The sequence below is a fragment of the Pseudophryne corroboree genome, chromosome 8 (genome assembly GCF_028390025.1).
Source record: "Pseudophryne corroboree isolate aPseCor3 chromosome 8, aPseCor3.hap2, whole genome shotgun sequence".
NCBI classification, from domain to species: Eukaryota; Metazoa; Chordata; class Amphibia; order Anura; family Myobatrachidae; genus Pseudophryne; species Pseudophryne corroboree.
In genome coordinates, this window is record NC_086451.1 from 399,228,223 (window position 1) to 399,255,852 (window position 27,630).

At 45.0% G+C, this 27,630-nt stretch overlaps 1 protein-coding gene across 1 annotated transcript; it reads right to left on the minus strand.

Annotated features, from left to right (window-relative positions):
• Positions 1–377: 377 nt before the first annotated feature.
• On the minus strand, positions 378–27,366 carry LOC134949884 (cytochrome P450 2C20-like). The gene is made up of 4 exons (XM_063938582.1): positions 27,236–27,366; positions 6,259–6,465; positions 704–866; positions 378–595 (listed from the first exon to the last, which is right to left on the minus strand). The coding sequence occupies exons 2-4, from the start codon at positions 6,442–6,444 to the stop codon at positions 378–380; spliced, it is 567 nt and encodes a 188-aa protein (XP_063794652.1). The 5' UTR covers positions 6,445–6,465; positions 27,236–27,366.
• Positions 27,367–27,630: the final 264 nt, after the last annotated feature.

Sequence of the window (27,630 nt, forward strand, 5' to 3'; positions counted from 1 at the left end):
GAATGCAAAATCTATTTTTAGTAAATGAGTGATGTTTTTAATGGATTTACAGTTTATTATTAATTATTATTATCCTTTATTTATATGGTGACACAAGGGTTCAGCAGCGCCCAATTACAGAGTTCATAAACAAATAATCAAAACAGGAAAACCGCAACTTAAAGTTGATGACAATATAGGACAAGTACAGGTTAAATAAACATGGCTACATCAGCAGATGACATTGAAAAAAGTATCAGGTGGCAGAAGACTAAAATAAATTGTAGGATACTGCATATATTTTAACACCACTTATTAAAATTGAAATAACTTAAATCGAAAATAATTTTTGCATTTTTTTAATACATTTTTCTAAAATGTTTTGATTGTTTTTACTATTATAATACATGACAATATTTTACTCTAAGCACCTTTCTAGAGTTTTCGTATTTATTTTTAAACCAACCTGATGTTTTCTTAAACTCATCTCTAAGATACTGACACTCCTCCTGAATCCGTTCTTCAACACTCCTCTTCCCCATTCCGAAATTTCGCAGGGTAGTGAGAGAGAAGCGACGCATCTGTTTCCAGCGCTCCCCATTACTAAAAATAACTCCTTTAGACAAAAAGACATGATTTTATGTTCATGATAATAAATTATAAATCTCATGTTCTGTTGGTGTAAATGACAATATGGGGGGGGGGGGGGGTGTATAGAACCTACCGTAGCCATTAAAAACCAAGTCTGCTACAGGAAGCATTTCCCTTTGGCTAAACACATTGGCATTTTCCACCAAGGCCTCCTTTACTGTATCATATCCATGTAAGATCACCGCGGTCCTTGGTCCAAGATGAACAGTAAATACATTTCCATGGATTTTGGCAAGCTATGGAAGGACCAACATACCGATATAATGGTTGTTATGGAAGCATTTAAATTATGTCAGTTTGCTACTGCCATCTGTTAAAACTGGTTCTGGAAAGACTATTCCATTAGGTCACTGCCATTCAGTACACTCTGGTCATAGAAACCATTGACCTTATAAACTTATAACTGTTATATTGTATTGAAGCCTTTAGGTGTAGAAAGGACTGAACCAATAAAAATATCAGTACACTCTGAAACTAGGAGAAGATATTATGCATACACTATTTAATTGGTCATATAATTATTTATTCTGGATTTTTAAACACTATACTACAAATGCCCTCTCTGTCAAAACGGCACATTCATTTTCAGAAAATCTAAAACAATATATGAATAAGACAGTAGATGGCAGTAGATCTGAATTTAACACATAAGAGTTAAAACACTCTACATTACTAATTTTATGAAAGTTACAGTAATATACAGTATCACAAGGTCAAAAATAACCATAGTATCAGCTTTATCTGCATATAGTAGTAATTCATATTAAAATGTAATCTCAGAAAATACAGATGCCTTAGTTCTAGACCATTTACGGCTGGAAAGATCAACAATACTGATAGCTCATTACAGTTCATTTAACATTATTGCATACATATTGTTTCTACCACATAGAAAAAAAATAGAGTTATAAACTGCAGAATATATGTTTCTAAAATTAAAACAGCATATAATATATTTAATTACAGGTTGAGTCTCCTATGTTTAAATTGCTTGGGGCTAGATGTATTTTAGATATCCGATATTTATTCAAGATATCTTGATGATGGGACGCAAGTCTAAACACAGAATGTATTTGTTTCATATACACCCTATACACATAGACTAAAGTTAATTTTATACAATATATTTAATAATTTTGGGCATGATCAAAATTTGTGTATATTAAACCAGCATAAAGCAAAGGTGTCACTGGGCCTAATGCAAGGTTGATTGCAAAACAACATTTTCCTCTAATGGGCAAAACCATGGGGGTAATTCCAAGTTGATCGCAGCAGGATTTTTGTTAGCAATTGGGCAAAGCCATGTGCACTGCAGGGGAGGCAGATATAACATGTGCAGAGAGAGTTAGATTTGGGTGTGATGTGTTCAATCTGCAATCTAATTTGCAGTGTAAAAATAAAGCAGCCAGTATTTACCTCTGCACAGAAATAAAATAACCCACCCAAATCTAACTCTCTCTGCACATGTTATATCTGCCTCCCCTGCAGTGCACATGGTTTTGCCCAATTGCTATCAAAAATCCTGCTGCAATCAACTTGGAATTACCTCCCATGTGCACTGCAGGTGGGGCAGATATAACATGTGCATAGTTAGATTTGGGTGCGGTGTGTTCAAACTGAAATCTAAATTGTAGTGTAAAAATAAAGCAGACAGATTTACCCTGCACAGAAAAAATATAAACCACCCAAATCTAACTCTCTCTACACAGTGCACATGTTTTTGCCAATTAGAGGAAAATTGTGTTTTGCAATCAACCTTGAATTAGGCCCACTATCTAAGATGTGCTGAAAAAAATATTTATTTTGGAATTTTTGATATCGTATACTCAACCCGTATAATACATTGGGCAGTGTCCTTTAGCCAGCGGTCATTTACCACACGTGCCAGGTAATCCAGTTATAACCCGTTTTTACTTTGTGGTAAATTACCTGTTCTCTAACACATGGGATCGGGAATAGGTTTCCATGTGTTATCACGGAAAAACGTGGCTGTTAAGGTTGGTTATTGGTGCTCGAGGCAATAACCAATAACTGGCTGTGGTCAGGGCCAATTGGATATCCTCATCCATTAACCATGGTAATTTATACTCCATTTTACACCGCCAGAATATAACACGGGTTATTGCACATGAACGTTCAGAACCCGTGTTGCTAATTTAGTGTAAAAGGGCCGAGTTGGAATAATCCAGGTCGAGTAACCCGGTATTCCAACTCGGGCAGTTTGCTGGATTGAACACATTTCCAACCTTGCAGACTGTGCAGTGTAAAAGGTAGCCGGGTCGCATTGACCCGGCTTCCCGTTTACAGTGAATGTACAGTAGGGGCGGCACTTGGAGATCATGAGCTCTCCAAGCGCAGCCCCCGCCACATCATCGGCAACATCACCAATCCGGAAGTATTCCGGGCTTGTAACTGTAGTGGAAAAGGGAGCTGATGCAGGTCGCAGCCGGGTAGCACCCGTGTCAGGCTCCCGGCTGCGACCCTCAATTTCAGTATAAAAGCGATATTACTGTGCCTAATAGGATACCCTCTTTATATAAATACCGATGTAGCTAGGCTCATCATTGCCGCAATGCATACGCACGTGCATATGCATTGCAACAATGATTAGCTGCACCCAGGGTCGGACTGGCCCACAGGGGTACCAGGGAAACCACGGGTAGGCCCCACTGCCTGAGGGCCCACTCCGTCATCAAGGGATCAGGTTCCAGACTGTGCACTTGTATTATACATGGTAGATATGTTGCATTACACTGCACTAAACTATTGTGTATTTCAAGCCTCAGGGAAGGCTGGCCACACCCCCTTTGTAGTATGGCCACACCCCTAAGTATGGGACCCTATCACTGCATTCCCCCGGTGGGCCCATCATTCCCCAGTCCGAGACTGGCTGCGCCTACTTGCACACATGAAATGCGTATGGGTTGCGGGTGCAAATATACGCACGCGCCTGCCAGCATCAAGGCAAATTAGTCATGTGTGCGACAAGGCACAACAACAATTAGCATGGATTCATCTGTATGTGTTAACCTGTTATGTTTAAATTTTACAGTGTTCACTACTTAAATTTTTCAATTACTTTAACTTCTTAGGTTATTTACATTTTATTAGAAGAATATTGTGAACCCCATTTAGTCATACACACTGAGGAATCCGCTGATGCCGAACTAAAGCGGAGAAACGCGTATGTGGAGGTTTTAATACATGAGTTCACAGCCAGCCGGCCAAACTGTTTAACATGAAATCTTGTGAGCATAACTGCATGATGGCTTACTAACAATTCAGCACCTGGACCCCAGAGCTAAGGGGGAATAGGAAGTGCGCTTTCAGACCAGAGTGCTTTAATTAGCCAATCTAGTGACTAGAGACTGCCTTTTAACAAACCGCCCTTGTGCTAGTGGGAATAACAATTGTAAGTTTATAACAACGCCTTTGCTGATATACTAACCAGTTCGTGGGACATTGCATTGCAAGAGACTGTTAATCAATATAACCCCAGTGCTATAGGGGTATAACAATTGAAGTTTAACACTGCTTTGCTGCTATACTAATGAATACTGCAGACTTTTAATAATCTGCTGTGCATTGCAGGGACGCCTGCAATGTTATAGGAGTCACCTATGAATGGATTTATAAATCCGTGACACGATCATATGTGTTGAAAGCATAATACCCACCCATGTGTGTGTTATTGTTATTTTAGGTTTTAGGAGGTATTGAGGATATTAGCTAGCATCTCAATTGTTTTATGCTATAATATATTCTAATCCAGCCGGATATTGTACAAATTTTCTTTCTTTTATACATTGTGATATTTAATAAATGTCCCTATTTGGATGATATGCACAGTTCTATTTTTTTCTATTTGTTGCACTAAGTGGGGTCAGAGAAACCAGGCCCTAGGAACGTGCTGCTATCACCCAATACCAGCATTGGCGCCCAATTTTTCTTTTTTCTTTTTTCTATATCCCATTTAGCAGTCACTAAAGGGGCTATGGGAGTGATTTAGATCTGATCGCTGCTGTGCATTATTGCACAGCAGGCGATTAGCGATAGACTGTGCATGCGTATGCACCGCTATGCACACGTGCTTCGTCAAACAACAACAGGCATCGTCAAACAGCGACAGGATGGTACAAAAATTCCGATTGCACGGGCGTTAGCAAGGTGATTGACAGGAGTTGGCCATTTGTGGGTGGTGTCTGACAATTTGCTGGGAGTGTCCGGGAAAAATGCAGGCATGCCCATGCGTTTTAGGGAGGGTGTGTGATGTCAGCTCCGGCCCCGATCACCCTGTTCTCATCGCACTGTAGGAGTAAGTCCTGGGCTGCGCACAGACTGCACACACTGGATTTTTGCAGCTCAGCATACACATGCGATCGCATACTTGCACAGTGAATTTACACTCCCCCTGGGCGGCAACTATCTAAACGCAGGACAGAAAAGTTAGCAGCCCAGCGATCAGGTCTGTATTACCCCCTATGTAATTTTTCAGCATTTAACATATAGCTGTAAACTAAGATTACTGCTGTTCATCATCACTGTGGGGTAGATGTATGGGATGGTATCATGTGACCGGCGGTCAGCAGACCGTCACATGACCTCCACCAAAATCCCACCCCCTCACTATCCCGACGGTTGCCATGCCGACCAACAGGGACTATTTCCACTCATAGATGTCAACAACACCCATAGACTGGGAATAGTACCCGCGGCGGCCGCAGCGTGGCGAACAGCCCCTCCCCACCAGTTTTCCCAGTGTCGGTATGCTGTCAGGATCCCGGTGTCGGTATGCTGACCGGCAGTCAGGAGACCATCGGTCAGCCATACCACCGATGTATGTAGCAGTGCAAAGTTTGGAGAAGTGACAAACTAGAGAAGTTGCCAAAGACAACCAATCTTCTGCTATGTATAATCTTATAGAATGCACTTGATAAGTGTTATTCAAAGCTGATTGGTTGCCATGGACAAATTCTCCACTGGCTCAATTCACCACTCTTTTCACAGCTTCATACATCTAGCCATGTATCGCTTATGCTATTTATAGAGTTATTAAAAAAAACTGCAGTTACTTAATATATTAATGAATACTGTTGTTAAATAGGGCTCTAAGGACCTAATTCAACATGGATTGCTATTTAGAGAAATCGCAAATTGAGCGATTACCAAATTACTGCGCATGTATAGCGTTCATATTACGCATGCGCAAGGGGTAATAGCGACAGAATATGTCTACAGATCATAATCATAATGTAGACGCTGTTTGACTGACAGGAAGCCGTCATTTCTGGGAGGAAACCTGACGTTTTCTGGGAGTCTTAGAGAAAACACAGGGGTACCCAGGTGTTTTTGGGGAGGGTCTCTGATGTCAGTGCAGACCACTTCCAGGCGGTCTTAGCCACAGATTAATCATGGCAACCTCAGACCTGGTCACATTTGCTCAGACAGCAAAAAATCTTTGATATTACGGAAATATCATAAGCATCTGCGTATGGATAGTGATCTGCGATGCATTTGCAAACTTGGCAAGGTGTTTTTTCTTCCTGTTGAGGCGGCTCCTTTCTAGTCACAGATAACTGCAATTTCTCTGAATAATGATCCATGCTGAATTAGGCCACAAGTTCTCACCTTTACAAATGACTTAGGCAACTCTTTCATGCTCAGCTGTAACATGTTTCCCAGGAGAGGAAGCGGAGTAGGTCCAGGCGGGATGTCCTTCCACTTATTGTTCTCAATATACATGAAGAGGAATATGAGGCAGGTGATGCAGAGAACCAGAACAAGGGTTCCAGTTCCAATGAAGTCCATTGTCATGATGGGTGTTTGTGAATAGGACTACAATGCAGACACAAAACAAGAAGGGTCATTCATTGTAGACCAGTGATTGGACAACTGAAAGACTTAAAGGGTCACATGTCAGCCTTAGCAAAAAATAATAATAATAATAATAATAATAATAATAATAATAAAAAAAAGAAACCCCAAATGATCTCTACAAAATCTGGCATTTAATTATCTAAACACAATGGTTGGGATCGTGGTTAGCATTACTGCCACACAGCAATGATGTCATGTGTTTACATTTCCGGTCATGACTGATCTCTCTGGACTTTGCATGTTTTCTTTGGGATGTCTGTCCAAAAACAAACTGATAGGTTAACTAACCGCTGACAAATAAATTAGCACTTGTGTGTACAGTATCAGTATGTGTACCAAGTGATAGGGAAAGCAGATTGTTAGCTCCACTGAGGGAAGGTACAGATGTGAATGGCTGAAAAAATGTCTGTATAGTGTTACATAATTTGAATGCACTAAATAATTTACTGTTAATATATAAATTGGTACCAAATGTGCCTCAGACTCTCCACATAGAACACAATGCCTCACATACCTCATATTTCCAGATCCTGCTCCTACTCACAACTCATGACTTACCGCAAACTCCTTCCACCACTAAACCTAAAATGCAGATCCCACCTGTACATCAAAACTCCCTTCCAACTTCCCCACACGTCACTCACAACTCTCTACATAACCACAGCAGTGCTGTAAGTAGGTGTGGGCGGATGGTGCATTGCCCACAGCGCATTTGCGCTGTGGGCGTGCCATGAACATCCACCCTGTTTGGCCACCCCAAGCAGCACTACCTAATATCAAAGCAGCGCTGCGCTCTGCTCCTTCTCTGCTGGATGCAGCACTGCTGATATACATACAGGCGGCAGCAGCAGCACTCCCCCGCGCCCCCCCCCTCTTGACTCCTGCTGCTGCTAGGGCCGCCTGCACTTCCAAAGAAGAGCAGCTCAGACCATCGCTGAGTGAGTGTTCTGAAGTAAGTAACTGGCTCCACTAACTCTGTGTCTCTCACATGGCTGAGGTGCTGACAAGGGGGGGGGGGTGGAGTGTCACAGCCTGTGACGACCCCCCACTCCCCCCCTCCTGTCAGCACCCAAGGCATGTAAGACTCACAGGTAAGTATAATTATCTCTCTCTCATGTGTGAAAAGAGGGGGACTGCTGTTGTAATGTGTAAAAAAGGGGGATTGTGCCTGCCTAATGTGTAAAAATCTGGGAGCCTACCGTTATGTGTAAAAAGGGGGACTCTGCATGACGTAATGTGTAAAATGATGGTCTCTGTAGCAGTAACGTGTAAAAAAAGGGGTACTGTCTGCTGTAATGTGTAAAAAGGGTGACGCTGTCTGCTCTGATGTGTAAAAAAGGGAGACGCTGTCTGCCGTAATGTGTAAAAAAAGGGACGCTGTATGCCGTAATGTGTAAAAAGGGGACGCTGTCTGCCATAATGTGTAAAAAAGGGGACACTGCCTGCCGTAATGTGTAAAAAGGGGACGCTGTCTGCCGTAATGTGTAAAAAAGGGGACGCTGTCTGCCATAATGTGTGAAAAGGGGATGCTGTCTGCCATAATGTGTAAAAAAGGAGGACGCTGTCTGCCGTAATGTGTAAAAAGGGGATGCTGTCTGCCATAATGTGTAAAAAATGAGGACGCTGTCTGCCGTAATGTGTAAAAAGGGGAATCTGTCCGCCGTAATGTGTAAAAGGGCTCTACCTGGTGTAGTGGTGCTACCGTGCAGCGTAATTTGAATAATGGAGACTACTGTGCACCGTTATATGAATTGGTAATATTATGTGGCCACGCCCCTATATTTTTGGTGCGTACCTACGGCACGCACTGCCCCTGTTTTACATAGAAGGTGGGAGGGGGCTCCAATGCCGTTTCTTGCACACAGCGCTAAAATGTCTCGTTACGGCACTGAACCAGTTACCTGTTCTGGAAGTGTAGAGTCCAGCTACTAATGAGAATTATTAATTAGTGACTTTACAGTGATCATTAAATCAGCAATGGTATTGTAATTAATTGCTAATACTGCTATGCTTAAAAAAGCATGCTTACACTTACAATGTGGTGCAATGTCGGAGCATTATTATTGTAATCTGGCGCTGACCAGCGACGTGTGGTGGGGTGAGGCAGAGGAAGCAGAGCCTTTCCTGTCATACTAACATTTGTGCCCGAGTTTTAACTGTATAAAGTATATGAAAAATACAAGGGGGTAAATTTACTAAGATGGGAGTTCTATTTAAGATGTGATGTTGCCCATAGCAACCAATAAGATTCCAGGTATTATGTTCTAGATGGTGCTAGATAAATGAGAACTAGATTCTGATTGGTTGCTATGAGCAACATCCCATCTTAAATAGAACTCCCATCTTAGTAAATTTACCCCAAGGAATTTGAAATATGTTCTTTGTATTAGTCTAATCATTTTTATAGCAAAAACTCTGGAGTAAAAAGTCTATGACAGGTGAGCCTATCTTTTCCGCACATCTCTGATCAAAACTCACCAAATTTTCTGGAGTTTATACTACTGCACCTGTGTATAATGTCCAGATATACCCTTTGGTTCATTTATTGCGTGAAAATATGGCTCTGGTGGGAACCAGTGCCTCCTGAGCCATTTACCTCACTGCATGTCCCTGGCGCTGACACTCTGCAGAATTGGGTTGCTGTAAGAGTTAATACAGGTATGGCTTCCATGCTGGTTTCTTGATACAGCACAAAGGGGGTCATTCCGAGTTGATCGCTGTTAGGAACTTTTTGCTGCTTGTGCGATCAACTAGACACCACCTACGGGGGGGGGGTGCATTTTAGCATAGCAGGGCTGCGATCGCTTGTGCAGCCCTGCTATGCTAAAAAAGTTTTGTGCAAAACAAGACTAGCCCTGCAGTTACTTACACTGTGCGATGGATCCTGCGATGAAGGTCCCGGAATTGACGTCAGCCATCAGCCCTCCAAACGCGTGGACGCGCCTGCATTCGCTGCTCCCAGAAAATGGTCAGTTGACACCCCGGAATGCCTCCGGCCTGTCAGTATTCATGCGATCGCCGCTGCAATCACTTTCTGTGTTGGCGTTGTCGCTGCCCGGTGACCACCTTCGTCAGGCAATGACACACGCGTGCGCATTGTGGGTGCCGTGCAGCCGCAGTCCCGACCCGTTCGCACCACAGCGAAGAACCGCTGCGTGCAAACGGGTCAGAATGACCCCCAAAGTCTGAGCAGAAGAGAATGTCCCGGTAGCACTGACACAGACACACTGCAAGTCAATGGCAGGTGTCAGGGAGCCAGGACACAAAGCACAAACAACTCATCTATATGAGGCAGAGCAAGGGTATGCAGCATCCTGTCTTTCGGTACAGCCTATACCAGCAGCTGTAATGGTAAATGGAAGAGGCAGCGCGAAAGATCTTTTGGGGAAGTATTATTTTGGTGTATATAAGTGACATGAGGAGAAATTGAATGAGAATTAATGGGCATAGGTAAGGGCCTATTATCATGTGTAGTAGAGTTTCATGGCTTGTCGGGGTTTCTGTGACATGTGGGTAAATTTACTAAGGTGGGAGTTTTTTTAGAACTGGTGATGTTGCCCATAGCAACCAATCAGATTATATCTATTATCTGCTAGAAGCAGCTAGATAAATGGTAAGTAGAATCTGATTGGGTGCCATGGGAAACATCACCAGTTCTAAAAATCTCCCACCTTAGTAAATTTACCCCATGGTATGAGGATATGATGGTTTGTGGAATGGGTCTATAGTCATGTGGAAGATGCTTTATTGTATGTAAGAGGAGAGTCAGGAAGTCTGATGGGCATGTGGGGTACACTAAGAAGAGATGTACTAAGCAGTGATAAGAGCAGAGAAGTGAGCCAGTGGAGAAGTTGCTCATGGCAACCAATCAGCATTGATGTAACAGATCTAATTTGCATACTATGAAAGTATACAGAGCAGTATACTGGCTCACTTCTCCACTTTTATCACTGCTTAGTGCATCTTCCCTTAAGGGACATGTCAGATGGTCATGTAAGGGGCTAATTCAGAGTTCTGATGAACTTGTAGGAATATCTCTTGGCATTTGGGAAGGTGTAGTCAGGTCTGCATGGTAAGCGTATTGTATGTGGAGGTATGATGGCATTTGAAGATATTTGATAGATAGCTTTTTTTGGGTGGGGAGTGTTTTTATTTGACATTGACATTTTGGCTGTCAAAATTCTGTATTGTTCATGTAACATTGCTCTGTACATTTTCCAAAAAGAGCCCCAACATTCTGGGATTCTGGCTGAGCAGCAACTGAGCTTGAGGGGTATATTCAATAAAAGTCGGGTCCATTCCGACATGCAGTTGTCAGAATGGACCCGACAAACCCTATTCAATGGACGGCCCTGTGCTGCTGTCAGCGGCTGCCAGGTGCACTGACAGCAGCGGCAGGGGGAGCTGCGCTGCTGCGGGCTGCGGGGGGTGCTGGGCAGCTGCATGCGGCGGTGGGAGCTGCCACGACGGCCGACGGAGGTCTGTGGTGGTGAGGGGAGCTGGATGGCTGCGGGGGGAGCTGGGCAACTGTGTGTGGTGGGGGGAGCTGCCACGGCGGCCGGGGGAGTTGATGTCTGCGGCGGCGGGGGAGGCACTGCAGGGAGAGAGGTGCGTGGCCAGGGGAAGGCCATTAAGGTACCTCTCATCCCCGATCCCCGTAGCCTGCCGCACCACTCCCCGTCTCCTCACCTCAATCCGACTTGTTTTCAAGTTGGATCGAGTTTGCCAGAAATGGGGCTAAAATCTGTCGGGTATGGCCCCGCTTCCAACAATGCATGCAGATTCCGACAGCATTCCGAGAAGTCGGGTTTCCCAACTTGTCGGAAAAAACGGGGCTGTAATGAATAGGTCGGAACCCCTTCCGACCTAAAACTGTCGGAAGCTGCCATCTTTCCGACAAGACGGCAGCTTCCGACAGTTATTGAATATACCCCAAAGACACCAATATCCGCATTAGGTTCTCAAAGCCTGAAAAACAGGCAGGGTAAATCGGCATTCTCTGACAATTACAGTACACTTATTCTAGTGATGCAGTCCCATTATTGTATCCTGTTGTATTCACTTACTTAGGGGTAAATTTTCTAAAGCTTCTAAAACAGAGAATTGGTGATGCTGCCCATAGCAACCAATCAAATGCAGTCTATCATTTTCCAAAATGCAATGGAGAAATAATAGACAGTATCTGGTTGGTTGCTATGGACAGCATCATCAATTCTCTGTTTTAGAAGCTGTTGTGAATGTACCCCTTACTTTCTCATCAGGACACCTTGAGAAAGATTACATAGTTGAAACACATCAGTGGTGAGGCTGTGGACCCTGCTGGAGTCAGCTATTACTTGGACTAGGGGCTGCTAATCTTAGAGGAAATGTTGATCTGGAATTCCAGGTCATGTAGTACACTTTATATACATTTCCCTTTATGTCCATGTCGATGTTTAGTTTGTTCATATACATAATTTTTTTTGTAAACATATTCAAATAAATGTTGGATAAACATTTAATAAGATTGTGTTCTGATAAGATCCTCCTATATTCACATACTCTGAACCCCATATGGCCATTGGATGCAGAATAAAGGAAGTCTGTCACCAATAGGAATGTTGAATGAAACCTTTATATGAATCGTTGTGTTTGTATTGTTGTAAGTTTGGGTACGCCTCCTTTCTCCTGTTGTATACGTTTTGGTGTGATCACAAATATAAGGTAATATAATTGGGTAAAGAAGCATCATGAAAGAAACCTTCATAGGTGGAGCAAACACCAACAGTACTGTAGGCCACCATATTATATTCTATAAGGTTGAGGATAGTGTCACCACTTAGCCATCTAGATTTGGATTACCAAACACAACTAAGGGTGTTTCACAGTCTGCTTCCAGGACATATTACACTATTGTACTTTTCTGTTTTTATTTTCATGTGTTTGGCAAACCACCATTTAGGATTCAAACATAAAGGTTGCAAACTGGGGGGCGTGGCCATGGCGGCAACCGGCTATGAAGCAAGACGCAGGAGCACCCAGGCTATTAATCCTCCTTTCCTCCTTGGCCCCTTTCTGGAGCTGCACTCCAGCTGCTACAGCCATCCGTCTCCCCGGGGCAGGGGCGGGCGTCCTCAGTCATCCCCCGTGTGAGTCTCCTGTTCACTGCTGAGCTCCCTGACACTGAATATCAGGGACTTGCATGCTGTTTGAGCCTAATTGGACCCGTGTTTGTGCCTGGTCAGTAGTTTAACGCTTGATACTATGGTAAAAGACAGCCAACGCATGGCTGCGGCTAAATTGGAAAAGTTTGCCCGCCAGTCTACTACCCAGCCGGCGCAGTCATCTCCTAAATTGTCCCCTCCTACTCGACCTGATCCCCCAGCCGGGGCTGACTCAGTGCAGCTGTGCAGCCATCTGCTCCTTCCATTCAGCAGGTGCTGGAGGCTATAGCAGCTAGCAAACAAAATGGAGAAAGTGCAATGCGATCTTTCCTTATTGTGGCAGGATGTCCAACGTATCCGGGAGAGAGTGGGTGAAGCCGAGACACAGGTTTCTTATCTGGAGGATCTCTGTGGCCCCCTGAAGCAATCTGTATTAGCAGTCTCTCAGCAAGTTTAAACAATGCAAACTAAGCTCCTGGATATGGAGGGACGCCTCCATAGAAACAATGTGCGGTTTGTGGGCCTGCCTGAAAGGGAAGAGGGGGCACATCCTGAGGACTTTCTGGAGTCATGGCTCAAGGAGGCATATGGTGCAGACTCCTTTACCTCCCAGTTTGTGGTGGAATGGGCTCACAGGGTACTTTTCTGTCCGTTACCTCCTGGTGCCCCACCTCAAACTTTTATTGCCAACTTTTTGCATTATAAAGACCGGGACTCTGTCTTGCGCCTGGGCCGCACGAAGGGCCCCCTGCTTCGAAATGATGTCCGGGTGTCGGCATTCCCGGACTTTGCAGCTGATGTCCAAAAAGACCGGGCCCAATTCCAGCCCATCAAGCGGCGTCTTCATGACCTGGTTCTCCCTTACTCAATGCGTTTCCTTTCCAGGCTGCGTGTGGTTGCGGATGGGGAAACTAAATTATTCAGTTCTCCGAGGAAGGTGGCAGCCTGGCTGGACAGATATGCTCCCGGCGTCCGTCAGCTGGCTCCGGACTGACATCCAGTTTTCTTTCTTACATGGGCCTAAAGCATGCAAGTATATGTCCGGGTAGCACCCTCTTGTTTTAGTGGTTCTGGGCTTTGCTGCATAGTGTTATATACGCATAGGTTTTTGCACTGGAACTTTAGGTCTTTATGCTACGCATAGGTTTGCCGTAGGCACTTGGATCTCCAGGGTTAGGGCTTTGTTAGGGATATGTGTATGCCACAGTTCAGGGAGGTATACGGGGAGGGGGGATGTTGTCTGGGTGCTGTTTGTTTCTATATGGGTTTTCTTTTTCTTTCTTCAGTTTATTGTTTTCTATACTTCTGTTTTTTAAAATGTGAAGTGATGTTGTGTTGTCCTGGCTGGCTCGGCTCGCGGCCCGGGGTCTGCGGACGGCATGGTTGACGGGGTAACGTTTTGTATGGGCAGGTGGGTGCTTGGATAATTTTGATAATGGGGCTCCCTATCCACCCTGCGTGGTCTATATGTTGTCAGGTTCGGTCTGGTTTGTGTCCCCGGAGGGGGCGCTAGTGGGTCAGTGGAGGTAGGAGGGAAAAAGTGAGGAGGCTGGATTAAGTTTCTGCGCATGGGCGCAATGATGTTTTATTCAACAGAAAGTTCACAAAGGCAGCAGAAATAAACAATAAGGAATGCAATGTAAATGGTGCAGCGTGAAAGCTGAGAGTCTATGGCAACAGAAATATGACAATGGATGAATGATAACTGTTGAATGATAATCTGGTATGGGAACCAGAGCAGTTTAAAACATGGAGCCAGCAGAGATGGTAACATACAGCAAACCTGGTAGCAGAGGCAGGAGACTAGCAAAGTTCACAGTGCAGGTGATCAGGTACAAGCAGCAAGCAAGCTGCATCACAGGTGAGGTGATGGAATGCACCTGGAGAGAGTCTCTACTGCTAGGCTGAAGCACACTGTGTTGGTGATTAGTGTGAAGCCTGTAAACAGAAGCAGGTGTTGCTGAGGCTTGTAGTTCCACGGAGCTGTAGTAGGATAACCAGGAACACGGAGTAACAAGCAGGTAACCAGGAACACGGAGGAACAGGTAGGTAACCAGGAACACGGAGTAACAAGCAGGTAACCAGGAACACGGGGATCTGGAGACTGGAACACAGGAACTTGCACACTGAATGCAGCAGGAGAGCTGGAGTGGTTGCTGGAACTTGTAGTTCCACAGGAACACAGGAACTTGCACACTGAATGTCGCAGGAGAGCTGGAGGGGTTGCTGGAACTTGTAGTTCCACAGGAACACAGGAACAGCTGGAAACTGGAACAGCTGGGAACTGGAACAGAACTGGAACAGCTGGGACCTGTTGTTCCACAGGTCCACTACACAAGGATATCTCTGTAGACAGAGGATTACAAACAGGAGCCACCTGTTCACGGGATATGACGAGCAGGAGAGTTGGAGTGGTTGCTGGAACTTGTAGTTCCACAGGAACACCGGAACTGCTGGAAACTGGAACGTAACTGGAACAGCTGGGACCTGTTGTTCCACAGGTCTAATACACAAGGATCTCTGAAGACAGAGGACTGCAAACAGGAGACGCCTGTTCACAGAATGTGACTTGTTGTCCAAGGCAATGTGAAAGAGCCACAAACTGGAAGTTATACCACCTGCCCAGCAGTGATTGGACACAAACTGCAGGCGGAGATACTAGCTGGATTGGGTGTCCAGATCAGCTGTGAGCTAGTTGAAGCACTATGTACTCCAGGCTGCAGAGGACTGAAAACGAGAACTGGAACAGAACTGAACTGCTGGAACCTGTAGTTCCACAGCAGTGATGCGATGGAAAATGCAGATTCCTGACAGTACTTTTATGGGTGGGCACCGAACACCCACGCTGGAACTTGGAGGAACCTTGAAAAAGAACTTAGGAATACACAAAAGCAAAGGTCCTCAAAAGTCTTCCCAACTGTCATCTTCAGAACAAGTAGACCATTCATGGTCATTTGAGACAGAATTTACTTCCTGGGAGAAGGCATAGCTCGGAAGGATAGAACCCCCCATAAAGTAACTTGAGTCGTCATCAACAAACTCACTTTCAGAGTCAGAATCCAGGTCTAGTGTGGTCATGGGAGCCTTTTGTTTAGGAACAATATCTGAGACAACCTGTGGACCAGTGAATTTGAAGTTATATGAGACACCAGGACTAGGGTTAACGGCAGCATAGCCAACACTTACGTCAACAGATGGTAGACTTTGAACTGGTTCTGGAGCTCTCCAATTCCTGTAATTCTTGAAATCTCTGATACATTGATTCAACAGAACCTGATCGTGTTTGGAAAGAGTTGAGTCGAAAAACTGAGAACTGGAAGACTGATCAGAAGACTGAGCAGATGTTGAATCTGGGAAGTCAATACTTTCAGAAGTGTTGCTGTAGGATGGAGACACGGAAGTATATGCAACTTTCAAATCTGAAGTCTGAGAACCTTGTCTTGACTTTGCAGCTTGGAAATCTTTAATAGCTTGGTCTAATGTATCCTGATCTTGCATAGGCAGAGATGTTGGAGAGGATTTAGCAGTAGACAAACTGTTGACAAATTGGCCAGAATGCCCAGATGACTTTGAATGCATAAACTTTGGAGCAAACTCCTGTTTTACGGCTTCGCAGAAAGCGGGAAGATCACTCAGTAGCGGATCTTTAGATTCAATGAGAGGATTCGCCCAGTCCAGTGCTCTACCTTTGAAGAACAGGAGGAAGTATCTAATTGCATTGGCTGGAGAAATAGTCACTGAAGATTGCGACTCAGTAAAAGCGAGGTATTGACTCGCCACTGCACGAAACTGAGCATAGTCACCATCAAAGTAGACTGGAGCTTGTGTATCTAGTGGACACTTGGAAGGCTGAATGCCAGTTGAAGTCTCGGAAGACCATGTAGGACACTTGAGAGTTGAGGACTGGAATAAGCATTCAGAAGCAGGAGTAGAATCAACTTGAAATGCTCGAGGGTGGAGAGAGGACGTCATCTCCTGGATTGACTGACGGGGATTCTCTGCCGAGGTTGACAGAACGCTAGAAGCTTCATCTCGGGTAGAGCCTCCATCTGGGTTGAGGCAACTGCAACATCTGCAAGAACTGTAGACTCTGGACATAGCGACAGGAGTTGTTTACTCGAAACACCGGAGAGAACCACACCGGGTTCAGAGGAACTGGAATCGGCAGGAACCGACGACAACTTTGGACAAACGGATGGAACAGGGATTTGTCCAGGACTACTTGAATTGACTTGAACTGTAAGAGGCTGATCTGGACAGACGGATGGGACCGGATTGGGTCCAGATAAGCTTGAACCGGCTGGAACCGCAGGAGTCCTCGGACTGACGGATAGGACCGGATTTGATCCGAGGATGCTGGAATCGGCTGGAACCGAAGAAGGTAGCTCAGCATTGGAAACAGAGCTACTCAGGCTGGCTGGAACCAGGGGAGGCTGATCTGGACAGACGGATGGGACCGGATTGGGTCCAGATAAGCTTGAACCGGCTGGAACCGGATTTGATATGAAGAGATTGGAATCGGCTGGAACCGAAGGAGTCCTCGGAGTGACGGATAGGACCGGATTTGATCCGAGGATGCTGGAATCAGCTGGAACCGAAGGAAGTAGCTCAGCATTGGAAACAGAGCTACTCGGGCTGGCTGGAACCAGTGGAGACTTTGGACCGACGGCTGGAACCGGGCTAGGTCCATTGACACTTGACTCTGTATAGACAGAATCCGGATGTTCTGATGATCCCTCTTGGAGTGGTACTGAGCTGGTAGCACTCTCTGAAGTTGGCAAACAAAAGTTCCTGTCTGTATCTGTGGCTTTAAGAATCCCTCCTGGGATCTTGGCCCTGGATTCCTCACTTGAGGATGAAACTCCAAAGACCCCTCCTGGGGTTAATAGATCAGACACACTTATTTGAGCTGCATGCCCGGATGCCACTTCTGGAACCTGAACATCAGATACCCCTTCTGGGGTCACAACATCAGATGCCCCACCTGGGGCTGTAGACACAGACGCCCCTTCTCGGGCTGTAGGCACGGACGCCCCTTCTCGGGCTGTAGACACGGACGCCCCTTCTCGGGCTGTAGGCACGGATGCCCCTTCTCGGGCTGTAGGCACGGATGCCCCTTCTCGGGCTGTAGGCACGGATGCCCCTTCTCGGGCTGTAGTCACAGATGCCCCTTCTCGGGCTGTAGGCACAGATGCCCCTTCTCGGGCTGTAGGCACAGATGCCCCTTCTCGGGCTGTAGGCACAGATGCCCCTTCTCGGGCTGTAGGCACAGAAACTACTTTAGTTATGGGTAACGTAGATAGTCTCTGTTGATTTCTGAACTTGGGATTGGATCTATTTGTCACAGGACCCCAATCGTATACTTTTTGGACACTCCTGTCCGGGGTAAAGGAACTTGAAACTGTAGAGGATACGTTGGAAGGTTTGCAGGTGAAAACACTGTGATGCTGGGACCTGTCACCAACTTTTGAGTTGCGGAAGGAACAGTCCTTAATAAGATGACTAGAACTCCCACAGTAAAAGCAGAGGTGAAGCTGCTTGCGATGCCGGCGTTCAGCTTCCGTTAGTTTGGAGCGCGGGTAGCTCTGGAATCTGCCCTCTCTCTGCATAGGAGAAGAGACTTTAGTTTGAAGAAAAGTTGACACGGAGGTCGCACTAGTCTCAATACTTTGAACAGTACTCTTCACTGCGTTTAAAGCACCACCCAGGATTTCTGGCATTATTGGAATGATTTTTGTTAGGAGACTTTGAAGTTGTTCCAATAGATGATAAAGAGTGCTTATTGGTTCATAGTTCACAGCAGACAACAAAGGAGTCTTGAAGCTTTCAAAGGAGGAAGTCGCTCTCTCAGGAGAATTAGCTGTGAAGGGACTGCTATAGGACTGACTTGAACAGGAACTGGAGAAACAACAGAACTTGGAAGGGATTGCTGCAAGGTATCCAAACGGATAGACATTCCCTGTAGAAACTGGAACATCTGCTGCTGCGCAGCCTCTTGACCATCCAAACGGGAGACCAGATTTTGTAAGGCCCCTGACCCCACATTCTGACCACCATCCGAGTCCATTGGCCTTGGACAAACTGTCAGGTTCGGTCTGGTTTGTGTCCCCGGAGGGGGCGCTAGTGGGTCAGTGGAGGTAGGAGGGAAAAAGTGAGGAGGCTGGATTAAGTTTCTGCGCATGGGCGCAATGATGTTTTATTCAACAGAAAGTTCACAAAGGCAGCAGAAATAAACAATAAGGAATGCAATGTAAATGGTGCAGCGTGAAAGCTGAGAGTCTATGGCAACAGAAATATGACAATGGATGAATGATAACTGTTGAATGATAATCTGGTATGGGAACCAGAGCAGTTTAAAACATGGAGCCAGCAGAGATGGTAACATACAGCAAACCTGGTAGCAGAGGCAGGAGACTAGAAAAGTTCACAGTGCAGGTGATCAGGTACAAGCAGCAAGCAAGCTGCATCACAGGTGAGGTGATGGAATGCACCTGGAGAGAGTCTCTACTGCTAGGCTGAAGCACACTGTGTTGGTGATTAGTGTGAAGCCTGTAAACAGAAGCAGGTGTTGCTGAGGCTTGTAGTTCCACGGAGCTGTAGTAGGATAACCAGGAACACGGAGTAACAAGCAGGTAACCAGGAACACGGAGGAACAGGTAGGTAACCAGGAACACGGAGTAACAAGCAGGTAACCAGGAACACGGGGATCTGGAGACTGGAACACAGGAACTTGCACACTGAATGCAGCAGGAGAGCTGGAGTGGTTGCTGGAACTTGTAGTTCCACAGGAACACAGGAACTTGCACACTGAATGTCGCAGGAGAGCTGGAGGGGTTGCTGGAACTTGTAGTTCCACAGGAACACAGGAACAGCTGGAAACTGGAACAGCTGGGAACTGGAACAGAACTGGAACAGCTGGGACCTGTTGTTCCACAGGTCCACTACACAAGGATATCTCTGTAGACAGAGGATTACAAACAGGAGCCACCTGTTCACGGGATATGACGAGCAGGAGAGTTGGAGTGGTTGCTGGAACTTGTAGTTCCACAGGAACACCGGAACTGCTGGAAACTGGAACGTAACTGGAACAGCTGGGACCTGTTGTTCCACAGGTCTAATACACAAGGATCTCTGAAGACAGAGGACTGCAAACAGGAGACGCCTGTTCACAGAATGTGACTTGTTGTCCAAGGCAATGTGAGAGAGCCACAAACTGGAAGTTATACCACCTGCCCAGCAGTGATTGGACACAAACTGCAGGCGGAGATACTAGCTGGATTGGGTGTCCAGATCAGCTGTGAGCTAGTTGAAGCACTATGTACTCCAGGCTGCAGAGGACTGAAAACGAGAACTGGAACAGAACTGAACTGCTGGAACCTGTAGTTCCACAGCAGTGATGCGATGGAAAATGCAGATTCCTGACATATGTGATGTGTCCCAGATGGCTATATGGACACCATGCCTGCCTTAAATATTTTGGTGTGGAATGTCCGGGGTATTAACAATAAAGTAAAGCGATCCCTTGTACTTAAAATGATTAAGAAATACGACCCGGACATTGTTTGTCTGAGTGAGACTCACTTAGAGGGAAATAGACTGTTGTCGCTCTACAGACCTTGGGTGGAATGGGCATATCATTCCTCTCACTCCTCCTTTTCTCAAGGGGTGTCAGTCATGATAAAAAGAACTGTCCAGTTTGAATTGATTACGGTAAATACTGACCCTTACGGCAGGTTTGTGTTTCTGGAATGCAAATTGAACTCCCGTAATTTTTACCTTCTATCAGTATACGTTCCTCCATCATTCTTGTATGATGTTTTGCAAAAAGCCGCCTCATTTATTGCCTCTTCCCCTCATACCCCTGTTATTTGTTTGGGAGGGGTATGGTCACTAAATCACTTAGGTTTCAACAAATACAGTTTTTTATTTTGCATAGATCCTATATGACACTGGCTCGGCTGGCCAGGATTGGGGCTGGCAATTTAGCTGTTTGCCCTAAATGCGGGGCCGCTGGGGTATCCTTTTGGCACCTTGTGTGGGAGTGCCCATCCATATATACATGAAAAATAATGCCATTTCCAAATACGAGAAAATATGGTCCCCTTGGATTGAATCTGTATACTCCTCTCCTGCTCTTGCACTATAGGAAACACTGAGCCCTGGTGATGGTGTGCACCTTGGGTCTTGTGGTGCCAAGCTGTGATACTACACAATGCTTTTACACCTCATTTTCATTATTCTTGTTGTTTTAGGATTTTATCTTGTTTGTTCGTTGTTGTTTTTTTAGAAGTTCTATGTAGCCTATGTAAAGCCTACTAGTTGGTTTTGCAAATGCAAAATAATTGTGAAGAAAATTGAAAATGTTTAATAAATTGTTGAAAACCTGTTTACAGACATCGTAACTTCCTTGTATTGCGGGATTGGTAGTATTTTGGAAGTGATTATATAAGTAATGCATCATCTCTTGCTCCTGTTGTTCAAAAACTATCTATATTGTTGCAATGCATGATACTGCAATGTTTGTTTTTGCATGTAAAATGTTATGTCTGTATTGATGATACTTTATTGAATACAAATACTCAATTTAAAAAAAAAAAAAGATTGCGAACCAATATTGACACACCAAAGGGAATATGTATTATTGACTTTTCTGCTATTTGATTCAATATTACCTTCTCTAGTGAGCACTTGTGATCACAGTGTTATTTATTTCTTATATCCAACATCATCAATATCCTCAACCACATCATTCTCATTAGTGTCAGATAGTACAGTACTGTTGCAGATGGTGCAGAAATGGTTTAAAGAGGTGAAAAGGCTTCTCTACAAATACAGTGTGAGAAATATCAAACTCACACATATACGTAGCTAACATGGACCCCCCTTGACTCTCTTCAGGGTTTTGTAAACACACAGTTTTCTCTTCAGCCTTAAGGGGGTTACACATGGAGAGATCCGTGTTTAAAATCTGAGCAATCTGACTAGATTTCTTAGATTTTAAGCACGGATCTGTCATGTATATGCCCCCCAGCGATAGCGATGCGCGGCCTCGCGCATCACTATCGCTGGTACTAGATTGAGACTGCATGCAGGCTCAATCTAGCGGGACGCTCACTTCAGCGCTGTGTGAAGTGAGCGGCCCCCTGTCGTCATCCCCCCACTGTGCTGAGCAGTCTGTGTTCAGATCGCTCAGCACACATCTCTCCCGTCAGTACCCCCCTTTAGTGTTGTTGTTTGTTTTGGCCACTGATTTGTCTGTTTTTAATGTGACATTTCTACCCCTTTTTTTACACTGTAAAAGCTTTCGATTTCAGATGCCCTTTCCTAAACTTTCTGTCCCCTGGACCACCTTTAGTAGATGTTGTAGTACTATCATAAATTGCAGCAGCCAAATCACTAGTACTTGGTTGCTGCTCCTGCTCTTCTCTTGGCTGATTGTGATCCATATCATTATTGAACACACAGAAGTTGTAAAAAAAAACCTTCTTTTCGTTTTTTTTTTACAAACAACAACCTCACCCATGAAGACTCACAATGCCTATATTTATTAATACAGTGGCATGCACCTACTGAGCATTATTGAACACAGAACTTTTTCAAAAGCAGTGACAAAAAAAACAACAGGTGCACCAATGGTTAATGCTCAGTTAAGTACAGCACCAGTGTGACACACTTTTAAATTATCGATGTACCTTTCTGCACTATAAAAAAAGAAGATTTTGCTAACTACTTACATCAAAACTAACTCAGCCAGTATTAATGACTAAAAACAGAATGGACATGTGACTGCCATTGCCTATCAAGCAGTGTCCTCTCTCTGTGTACTGATTGAATGCCTAATATCCAGTGGCGGAAGTCCCGGAGGCAAATGAGCAGACCCTGCAACACAGGTGCGGGTTGAGCTAGGAGGCAAGCAACTATGCTCCCAGGACTGGCCATATACTATATACACACCAAGTTGTGCCCGATGCCGGCATCTGCAGTGAGTAGAGGCTCACAGCACGCTCACTCACTGTGTATAAACCATGACAGGCTGGCTAGCAATGCCTGTCTGAAGCCCCGCCCCCATGACAGCTGACCACGCTCCCGACCTGCACACACTCACTGTATAGGATGGGGATCTGCTTCTACAGATCACCACAGGGATCCCTGGCACTCGCTAGATAAAGTTAGGATTGTTGTCCTACTCACTCTTACATGCAGGTCCCCACTCTCTGGGATCACAACGGATCCCTTTCAGCTCTGCCTCTACAGTTGCCTGGCCCGCCCCCTGCTCTCCTCCACTCCTCCTCCCTCCTGCTCCCATTTCCAGGGCATAGTGTGCAGCTCTGCACTCAGTGCACTGTACACACACAGAAGATGCCATTGCAAGTGGGACAGCGCTGCAGGGCACAGAGGTATATCCCTTCTCTGCTGTACAGTATTTGGAGGAAATTGTGTGGTTATGGGTTAATAGATCTACAGTAATAGTTTTGACAGTCATAAGGTCAGCACCAGTTGGTCAACATGCACATGGTCAAAATGTTGACATGTAAAAGGTAGTCAATGGAAGTGGTTGACAGATTAAAAAAGGTCGACAGGTACAAAAGGGCGACTTGGCAATGGTCACCAGAATTTTTTTTGGTACATTTTGATTTTAATCTCATCTGGTTCCACCTTTTTTTGATATGTGTCCCCTCACCGGCTCGCCATGCTTCAGGCATGGTGTCTCACTCCACTTTGCTCGCTACTAGCTTACTAAAGTATATGATTTGTAACATGGATAATCAATTAAGCAAAAGTTGAAAAAAACATGAAGCCCCAAGAAAACATGGGTCGACCATATGTGTGTCGACCATTGGCATAGTGACCATATGAACCTGAAGACCTTAAGCACTGTCTACCTATTACCTTAAGCACTGTCTACCTATTACCTGTCAATCTTTTGACCATGGAGAAAAACAGTGGTAGCTGCTCAATCATTCCTGGAGATAATTATATATCAGTTGCTAGAAAGGAAGACAGGTAATAAACAAACAGCAGACAGAGAGTGAGGGGCTATTTCCCCCCCTTGGAATCCCCCCAGCACACTAAAAATTACCTGTAACAATACCAAAACCTATCTGGTAATAGAATTTCAGAGAAATTGGTCACATGCATTTGCAAAGACATGTTTATCTGCTGGCCGCGTCAAGGCTTCTCCAATATCAGCAGATATTATGGTCTATTTTAAATTAGATCCAAAATTACATTTTAGTAAACTTATCCCACAGTAACTTGTTACCTCCTTATCCTCCTGTTTAAGCCAGCTACCTACAGTACTTGTATATACTGTAGCTGTGGAATGCGGTCAATTTACCTACAATCAAAATCCTGACGGTCAAAATCCCGACAACCATTGACTGACGGTCAAAATCCCGACAAGATCAAAATCCAGATAAGCTCAAAATATCAACATTTAAAATGTCTACAGGTCAAAAAGGAGACATGAGTTTTTCAAGATTTTTATTATTGAAACAGACTTGTTCATACTTTACCATCCCAGTGGACCTGGAAGGGGAACATAATAGTGTGCTGAGCGCAGCGAGCGATGCGAGGGGACGCGGTACACTTAAGTCGACATACTCACCAAAAAATAATGAAAAACATGTGTCTACTTTTTGACCTGTTGACATTTTATATGTCAGTATTTTGACCTTGTCTGTATTTTTAATGTCGGTATTGTGACCTTGTCAGTATTTTGACCTTGTCGGGATTTTGACCATCGGTCAATTGTTGTCGGGATTTTGACCGTAGGTATTTCATACTGATCCCGTAGCTGTAATCCAGTGACCAGCAATGTAACATCTCTCCTTCACAATACACTCAATCAGGAGTTGTTGTTTTTTTCTAAACCTGGCAGATTAGATTCTAACCTGTTGCACAATAGGGGTAAATCAGAACTGATCATGGCCCTCATTCCGAGTTGTTCGCTTGCTAGCTGCTTTTAGCAGCAGTGCAAATGCTAAGCCGTCGCCCTCTGGGAGTGTATTTTAGCTTAGCAGAAGTGCGAACGAAAGATTAGCAGAATTGCAAATAGAAAATTTCTTAGCAGTTTCTGAGTAGCTCGAGACTTACTCCTACACTGGCTATTGTGAAAGTACTTCATGTGTGTGCATTGGGGCACTTACGCATGCGCAGAAGTGCCGCTTTGTTGACTAAATGCTGCGCTGCAAACGAAAACAGCTAGCGAACAACTCAGAATGACCACCCATAGCAGCAAATTTGTTAGCAGTTGGGGAAAACCATGTGCACTGCAGGGGGGGCAGATATAACATGTGCAGAGGGTTAGATTTGGGTGGGGTGTGTTCAAACTGAAATCTAAATTGCAGAGTAAAAATAAAGCAGCCAGTATTTACCCTGCACAGAAACAAAATAACCCACCCAAATCTAAAGGGGGGTACACATGGAGCGATGTTCACTTAATTTCTAAGCAATCTGACTAGATTGCTCAGAGATTAAGAACATATCGCTTTGCGTGCAGGGGTGCCGGCGACAGTGATGCGCGGCCCCGCGCATCGCTATCGACGGTGCTACAATAGATTGGTCTGCATGCAGGCACAATCTAGCACATCACTATACCTCCCAACATGACCCTCTCCAGGAGGGACACAATGCTCTGCTTCTGGACTTTTCTCTTAATTTATGATTGCCGGCGCCTGTATTGAACTAGTTAATAGATAAGAAAGGTGTTGCAGCACAGGTGATGGCAATCATACATTAAGAGGGAAGTCCAGGAGCAGAGAATTGTGTCCCTCCTGGAGAGGGTCATGTTGGGAGGTATGCATCACTCATTTCACCCGCTGCTTGAAATGAGCGGCCCCCATCCCCTTCCTTGCTTAGCACATATCGCGCTGTGCTGAGCAGGGAAAGAGATGTGTGCTGAGTGGTCACCGATAGATCGCTCAGTACACATCTCTGAGAAAATAGGAACGTGTGTACTGGCCTTAACTCTCTCTGCAAATATTATATCTCCCACACCTGTAGTGCACATGGTTTTGCCCAACTGCTAACAAATGTGCTGCTACGATCACGTCTGAATTACCCCCAATGTGCTGTGTGACAGACAGACAGACAATTGCATAGAGCTGTGTTATAATTTAGGGTGACCATATTATTCCTTTTACCTGGGACGCTCATGGATTACACAGGTTCTATGGCTGGCTGACTTCAAGCCTGCATTTCAGCTGGTTTTAATCAGCCACAGAACCTGTGTGATTCATGAGCGCCAAGGAAAAAGCAGGGCCGTCTTAACAGCAATGCACTGAGCCCCCTACCCATCCTCCAGTGAGAGGGTTGGGGGGTGCTATCAGCGGCAGCTCTGATGTCCTGTGTGCGGTAGGGGGTGTTCTATCTTCTGTTCAGCATGTAGGACCTGGAGCAGTAATTTCTGCTAATTATTACTCCTTTACTGCACAGATGGGGCAAACTATAGAAGGAGGCATTGGGCTGAATGAAGGGGGCCCCAGTACATGACTTCCAAGGTGGTAGGGGGTGTTTAATACGCAGGGGAGGGGTGGATAGTGGAGTGGGCTTAATATTAATCATTTTCCAGTGGGAGGGCAGCTTCTCTAACTGCAGATATCTCCAGTTCCTGAAAATATATTTCTAAGGTTTGAATGTAATATTAAACTAGAGAGTCCCACCTTTCAGAAGGTACTGAGGACTTGGGGATCAGAGTTCAGGAGCCAGAGCAATTCACCAACGAAAATCTAAAACTGCATACCAGGCGTGTGGAGCTGGAGCAGGGACCAGCTTCTTGAAGGCTGATATCTTTGGTTCTGTGCACAGTAGAGAGAAGCTGCCAGTGCCAAGTGAGAGGGTAGAGTCACAGCTTTTGGAAGATACCCTCAGAAAAACTCTACATCAGACAAAACTGGAGATATCTGGCTGGGAAGAGCAATTAACAGGCTCAAATGTGGACCATTGCTTTCAAGTCGGATATCTCTGGTTCCCCAGGGCCGATTTTCAAAAATCTGGTACCCCTGGAAAGAGGGGACCCTCAGCTATCAGCCTAGGGCCCTTACACTCCTGGGGCCCTTGGGCAAGAGCCCATCGAGCCCATACGAAAAGACGGCCCTGGGTAAAAGGGATAATATGGCCACCCTAGATAATTGCTTTTGCATGCTGTGTCCTACAGTAGGTGTGTGAACACAGGTACTCTATATAACCATATAGAGCAGAGGTTCTCAAACTCAGTCCTCGGGGGCCCACACAGTGCATGTTTTGCAGGTCTCCTCACAGAATCACAAGTGAAATAATTAGCTCCACCTGTGGACCTTTTAAAATGTGTCAGTGAGTAATTAATACACCTGTGCACCTGCTGGGTTACCTGCAAAACATGCACTGTGTGGACCCACGAGGACCAAGTTTGAGAACCTCTGATATAGAGCATGATTATTTTAAATGTGGCCCTCCAGCAGCTTTGGTACTACATATCCCATCATGCCCTGCCACAGTTTTAGCATGTTGAATTTTTCCTGGTACAGTATAGAGCAAGTGGGTTCCACTTCCTATGCAGTAAGTCTAACTTCCTTGTATATTGTAATATAATTTAAGTCTCTCACCTTGTCTTGGAGTTCTCTGCAAAACCAGGTCAACTTCTGCAGTTGGAGACCAACAGCCCACAGCTGGATAATAGCAAGGAAGTCCTCAACAGTGGACACACACAGCTTGGTGTGCTATATAACAAGTCCTGAATATTCCAGCAAACAATACAAAAGGGCAAGGCAACAACAGGTCAGAGTCAGGTTCCAAAGTCTGGCAACCAGCTATACAATATGAAGGAAAAAAGCACAGGAAGGTTAAGTCCGGACGCAGGATCTGGCAGCAAGGTATTGAATATGCAGGGCAAAAGCAGAGATAACAACAACAGGCTTAGAGCCAGCAGGCAAGCATCTGTAGATAAATGAATCACCTGACAACTATTATTTAGGTCGATTTTCAGTTTCAGTTCATTTTG

Excerpts from the sequence above, each read along its gene's own strand:
- LOC134949884 (XM_063938582.1), bottom strand. The coding sequence starts at position 6,444 with ATGACAATGGACTTCATTGGAACTGGAACCCTTGTTCTGGTTCTCTGC. Across the intron at positions 867-6,258 it reads TGCCTAAGTCATTTGTAAAG|CTTGCCAAAATCCATGGAAA; the intron begins GTGAGAACTTGT and ends GTCCTTCCATAG. Across the intron at positions 596-703 it reads CTTGGTTTTTAATGGCTACG|GAGTTATTTTTAGTAATGGG; the intron begins GTAGGTTCTATA and ends TTTTGTCTAAAG.